This window comes from Mercenaria mercenaria, chromosome 3 (genome assembly GCF_021730395.1).
Source record: "Mercenaria mercenaria strain notata chromosome 3, MADL_Memer_1, whole genome shotgun sequence".
Taxonomy (NCBI): Eukaryota; Metazoa; Mollusca; class Bivalvia; order Venerida; family Veneridae; genus Mercenaria; species Mercenaria mercenaria.
The window spans coordinates 42,472,088-42,478,888 of NC_069363.1; the positions used below are offsets into that span (position 1 = coordinate 42,472,088).

Sequence of the window (6,801 nt, forward strand, 5' to 3'; positions counted from 1 at the left end):
TACTTGTTTAAACTCAAGAGACCACTTTTTTAGTCCAATCTTAATGAAATTTGACCAAAATATTTGTTTTCATGAAATCCCTAGGTTAAACATGGTTACACTGTTATGGTGTGTTTCTCAGGTGAGCGACCTAGGGCCATCTTGGCCCTCTGTTGTTGAAATCAGTCTGTAAACAGGCCATATATTGCAAATATTCTACATAGCAATCTACATTCTTATCTAAAAATAATGGTAGTGAATTTTTAGCCTCATGAAAATATCTGACTGCATTATTTACCAAAAGCAGAAATACTTCAAGAAAAAAATACACATTTAAAAGATCTTTCGTATATGGAAATTGCTTTTTCACGTCTAAGCCAGTTTTATTTTTGCCCAAGTTATGCTTTTTGCATTCAGATGACAGTTTGAAGAAATTTATCTATGTTGGTCATATGAGTCAGTTCTAGACTAGACAATCCATTTCAGTTGAACTACTTGATATTATAATAACAGTACTTCCAGGACAGGGATGTATGCACCGTTACAAAGTTGTCTTTTATTATGCCCCCCTTTGAAAAAGGAGGGGTATATTGTTTTGCAGATGTCGGTCGGTCGGTCGGTCGGAATGTAGACCTATCCGTTTCCGGATGATAACTCAAGAACGCTTGGGCCTAGGATCATGAAAGTTGATAGGGAGGTTGGTCATCACCAGTAGATGACCCCTATTGATTTTGAGGTCTGTATGTCAAAGGTCAAGGTCACAGTGACCCTGAATAGTAAAACGGTTTCCGGATGATAACTCAAGAACACTTGGGCCTAGGATCATGAAAGTTGATATGGAGGTTGGTCATGACCAGCAGATGACCCCTATTGATTTTGAGATCAGTATGTTAAAGGTCAAGGTCACAGTGATCCTGAACAGTAAAACAGTTTCCGGATGATAACTCAAGAATGCTTAGGCCTAGGATCACGAAAGTTGATAGGGAGGTTGGTCATGACCAGCAGGTGACCCCTATTGATTTTGAAGTCAGTATGTCAAAGGTCAAGGTCACAGTGACCAGGAACAGTAAAATGGTTTCCAGGCAATAACTCAAGAACGTTTGGGCCTAGTGTCAGGAAAATTGATAGTTAGGTTGGCCATGACCAGCAGATGACCCCTATTGATTTTGAGGTCAGTATGTTAAAGGTCAAGGTCACAGTGACCCTGAACAGTAAAACAGTTTCCGGATGATAACTCAAGAACGCTTAGGCCTAGGATCACGAAAGTTGATAGGGAGGTTGGTCATGACCAGCAGGTGACCCCTATTGATTTTGAGGTCATTAGGTCAAAGGTCAAGGTCACATTGGCCAGGAACAGTTAAATGGTTTCTGATCTTCTTGTCCAAAACCATAGGGCCTAGGGCTTTGATATTTGGTATGTAGCAAAATCTAGTGGTCCTCTACCAAGATTGTTCAGATTATTTCCCTGGGGTCAATATGGCCCCACCCCTAGGGTCACATGGTTTATATAGCCTTATATAGGAAAAAGCTTTGAAAAACCTCTTGTCCAAAACCACAGGGCCTAGGGCTTTGATATTTTGTATATGACATCATCTAGTGATCCTCTACTAAGATTATTCAAATTATTCCCCAAGGGTCAAATATGGCTCCGCCCTGTGGGTCACATGGTTTACATATACTTATCTACAGTGTGCATATAATTTCTGTTCCTTGTACAATTACTAAATGCATCAAGGGGGGCATTTCGTGTTCGACGAGCTCTTGTTACATTTACTGTCTGAAAATAGCTTTTTGTTTGGGCAATACAGTATAGCTTTTTGTTTGGGCAACATGGTTTATATCATATGGTGACTTTCCAGTTTTAAGAGGGACACATTTAACTTTCTTTTAAACAGACTGTTAGGAATTATCTGATGAAAGGTGACTTGTATTTTGTTTCTTTCAGGGCATGGCTTTAATAGACAGAGAAAGTACACCAGAGGTGATATCATATTTATCAGTAGATAATTTACCTGAGGATATTGCTGAAAGGTAAGACTTGCATAGAATGTTTGCATTTGATGTAGTGGTAATAATAGTTGCCAAAGCTTTCAAATATTTTTGAAGAGACTTTATAACATGAATAATGCGTACTTTCTCTCTGAAATGCAAATACTGTTAAGTTTGCAGTAAATTAAGTGTTACTGAACATAATGGTGTATTTTGTGATCATCTGTCGTCCATCCGCCGTCTGTCCACAATTTCTTGTGAACACGATAGAGACCACATTTTGCAATTGATTTTAATCAAACTTGCACACAACTTGTATTGGCATAATATCTCGGTACCTTCTGAAAACTGGCCAGGTCTCATCAAGGGCCAAAATTTGCTATTTTTGGCTCATGAACATGATAGAGACCACATCTTGCAATCAGTTTTAATCATACTTGCACACAACTTGTATTGGCATAGTATCTCGGTTCCTTTTGAAAACGGGCCAGATTCCAGCATGGGTTCCAAAGTTGTGGCCCCTTAAAGGGCCAAAATTTGCTATTTTTGGCTTGTGAACACGATAGAGACCACATTTTGTAATCAATTTTAATCAAACTTGCACCCAACTTGTATTGGCATAATACCTCAGTTCCTTTCGAAAACTGGCCAGATCCTGTCATGGGTTCCAGAGTTATTGCCCCTTAAAGGGCCAAAATTTGCTATTTTGGCTTTTGCAGCCATATAGAGACTTCATTTATGGTTTGATTTGATACAAACTCGCAAAATATCTTTAACAACAATAGATTTTGGATTCCATGATGATTCCATCAGATCAAATCATTGGTTCTGGAGTTATGCCCCCTGATTGAGCCCTGAAAGAGACAAAATTTGTTAATTTTTACTTATGAACACGATAGAAGCGACATTTTACATTTGATTTAAACACACACACAAGTTAAGTCACTATAAGATCTCGGTTCCTTTTGAAAACCGGCTGGATTCCATCATGGGTTCTAGAGTTACTGTCCCTGAAAGGGGCAAAATTTTCTGTTCTGACCCTTTCAGCCAAATAGAGGTTTCATTTATGCATTGATCTGATACAAACTTGCACAGAATCTTGATGATCTCTAGGCCTAGATCGAAACTAGGTCATAAGGTCAAATCAAAGGAAAAGCTTGTTAACAATCTAGAGGCCACATTTATGACCCTGTCTTCATGAAACTTGGTCAGAATGTTTATCTTGATGATTTCTAGGCCAAGTTCGAAACTGGGTCATATGGGGTCAAAAAATAGGTCACCCGGTCAAATCAAAGGAAAAGCTTGTTAACACTTTAGAGGCCACATTTATGACCCTATCTTCATGAAACTTGGTCAGAATGTTTATCTTGATGATTCCTAGGACAAGATCGAAACTGGGTCATATGGGGTCAAAAACTAAGTCACCCGGTCAAATCAAAAGAAAAGCTTGTTAACACTTGTTCATTTGATGTGCATGAAACTTGGTCAGAATGTTTGTCTGCATGAAATATTGAATGAACTTTTAGCTGGGTCATGTGGGGTCAAAAACTAGGTCACCAGATCAGATCAAAGAATAAACCTGTTTACACCCTAGGGGGCACATTTTTGATTCTATCTGCATAAAACTTGGTCAGATTGTTTTTTATCATGAAGTCTTGGAGGCCACGTTTTTTGGTCCAGTCTTAATGAAAATTGCTCAGAATATTTGTCTCCATGAAATCACTAGGTAAAACCTGTTTACACTGTTATGGTGTGTTACTCAGGTGAGCGACCTAGGGTCGTCTTGGCCCTCTTGTTAAAGTGTACCAGTAAAGCATAGTGGTGAAAATTTATAGCAGTGTTATATTCTATCATCAGTTAGAGTTGTACCCCACAAGTCGAGTCAAAGGCTTTGCAGTATTGACTGCTTCAGTTATCCTTATCAACAAAGAAAAACAGTATATTTCAGATCCTGCTACAAAGACATGTTTTCTGAACTTTTCAGATTTGATGCCTTATTTAGGACAAAAGATAAATGGAGGTTAGAAGAAATTACTCCTTATATCAAGTAAGTATTTGTGATCGATATCTAATGCCATTAAAAACACAAGTTTTATGTAACTTCCAATATATCTGATGTTTTATTGTTAATCCCCCGCCACAAGTGGTGGGGTGTTATAGGAATGGTCTCCGTCTGTCATCTGTCCTTTTGTCCGTCTGTCCGTAACACTCGTGTCCGCTCCATATTTCCTAAACCCCTTGAAGGATTTTCATGAAACTTGGGTCAAATGATCACCTCATCAAGACGATGTGCAGAACCCATGAGTCAGCCATGCCAGCTCAAGGTCAAGGTCACAACTGATGGTCAAAGGTTTGAGCCTTCCATTTTGTGTCCGCTCCATATCTCCTAAACCCCTTGAAGGATTTTCATCAAACTTGGGTCAAATGATCACTCATCAAGACGATGCGCAGAACCATGAGTCAGCCATGCCAGCTCAGTCAAGGTCAACAACTGTGGTCAAGTTTGAGCCTTCCATTTTGTGTCCGTCCATATCTCTAAACCCTTGAAGGATTTTCATCAAACTTGGGTCAATGATCACCTCATCAGACGATGCGCAGAAACCCATGAGGCAGCCATGCTGGCTCAAGGTCAAGGTCACAACTGAGGGTCACAAGGTTTGAGCCTTCCATTTTGTGTCCGCTCTATATCTCCTAAACCCCTTGAAGGATTTTCATCAAACTTGGGTCAAATGATCACCTCAGCAAGGCGATATGCAGAACACATGAGTCAGCCATGCTGGTCAAGGTCAAGTCACAACTCGAGGTCCAAAGGTTTTAGCCTTCCATTCGTGTCCGCTCTATATTCCTAAACCCTTCAAGGAAATTTTATAAACTTTGGTCAAATGATCACTTCTCAAAACGATGTGCAGAACTTACGAGTCAGCCATGCTGGCTGAAGGTGACAGCTTAGGGTCAAAGGTTTGAGCCTTCCATTTTGTATCCACTCTGTATCTCCTAAACCCCTTGAAGGATTTTGATCAAACTTGGGTCAAATGATCACCTCATCAAGAGCTCATGAGTCAACCATGTCAACTCAAGATCAAGGTCACAACTCAAGGTCAAAGGTTTGAGCTCTGTATCTCCTAAACCCCTTGAAGGATTTTCATGAAACTTGGGTCAATCGATCACCTCATCAAGATGTTGTACAGAATTCATGAGTCAGCCATATCAGTTCAAGGTCAATGTCACAGCTAAAGGTCAAAGGTTTACCCTTTCACTATCCAACAGTGGCGGGGGATTTAGCTGTCGTTCAGACTGCCTTGTTGTTACTATTTTGCCAGTGCATTGTTTCTATTATAATGATAACTAGGTGAGGTGCCATAATCAGCAGAAAAAAAATGGGGGGAAAGTAGGGTTTTTGTGTCTTTTTGTTATTGGATATTATGTCCAAGCTTTAAATAGTAAATATATAGCTTTCTTGGAAACTGATATATGATATGCAGTCTGGTCACGGGTTGAGGTCAAGGTCACTGTTACTAAAATAAGAAAAAATTGCTTTATCACTTCAGTAAGGAAAAGGGCATTTCGATAAAACTTGAAATTTAGGAAGGTTGTATGAAGGCCATGTTTTTAGATGTGTTTTGGGTTGCTTAAGGTCAATATTACTAAAAATAGAAAAATTGGTTTCTCTGAATAACTGATAGGAATACTGAAATTCAATGGCATTTCAGTTCTTTTCACAGGCAGATAATGCTTCTTCAATGGTAAAACCTTTAATCTGTTTGGCTGGGGGTACCAGTTCATTGAATTTGCCTGTTGCATGTATCTCAAAAAGTATTTGACATAGGACTATGAAACGTTACAACAATATTGTTTAGCATGCAAAATTGTGCTCCCGGGGTCATGTTAGAGATTTCATTCAGCCAGACCAGAGTTATATCCCTTGACTTAGTCAAAAAGTAACAAGTTTGTGTTGCATGTATCTCGAAGTGTCTCACCTAGAGTTTGGCATCTGGTGTTCTGCATGGGTTTTCACTCGGCTAGACCAAAAATATGGTCCTTGACTTAATGAAAAATACCGATAAAGTGCTTAAAAGTTTGTGCTGTATATATTATTATCTTAAAAAAACATTACACCCAGTTGTGTTACCATGTACAGTGACAGGGAGTGGGGGCACCTGTGTCCTTTGGACATGTATCTAGTTTTTTTCCCAGAAAGAGAAGGGGACTGAATCTGTATCATTTCAAAATGAAGATACTTGAAAACCTTTTTTTAAATGCCCATGTCAGTTTACAACATACAATATTTCTCACCCAGTCTTTAAACTTCAGAAGTGCATGGTATGTATTACATTCTAGTTGGAACTATTTTGTGGGCTAACATAAAGTAGATGAACTTTCTATTCTGGAGAGATCTGAAATTTTTTATTTAAAAAAAAAAAAGAAAAAGAAATAATCTCTCTTATTCCCTTGTTTTGTAGGGACCTTGAGACAGACAAAATGAATATTACCGCTATGTTGACCAAATTTGCACGAGCATCTACAACCAATGGAGTCAAAATGTACAACTCAAGGAAACCCCTTACTTGACAGTGAATTGTATATATAAAATGCAATAAAGTTTTAATACATATGTACTATTGTTGTTTGATTTATAAAAAAACTATCCTGTATGTTTTCTCTTGGCAAGCTTGCCCGAAGTTTATACCAGAGCAAAGCTTGTGGTATTTGGAAATTGGTATGGAGAGACATGAGAAAACTAGAAACAACAGCATGCACTAAGACATTCAGCTGAATGGATCTATAACAATGCTACAGTTGCACCAGCTTGTAACTGTTTAGTCCTGTAATAGT

At 38.7% G+C, this 6,801-nt stretch overlaps 1 protein-coding gene across 1 annotated transcript in view; it reads left to right on the top strand.

Annotated features, from left to right (window-relative positions):
* The window catches only part of LOC123524971 (sister chromatid cohesion protein DCC1-like), a 25,361-nt gene extending 18,781 nt beyond the window's left edge, over positions 1-6,580 (top strand). The window contains exons 10-12 of the mRNA XM_045303623.2: positions 1,925-2,010; positions 3,953-4,015; positions 6,429-6,580. Coding sequence (XP_045159558.1) covers positions 1,925-2,010; positions 3,953-4,015; positions 6,429-6,537 — 258 coding nt within the window. The 3' untranslated portion in view covers positions 6,538-6,580. The remainder of the gene's footprint in view (positions 1-1,924; positions 2,011-3,952; positions 4,016-6,428) is intronic.
* Positions 6,581-6,801: the final 221 nt, after the last annotated feature.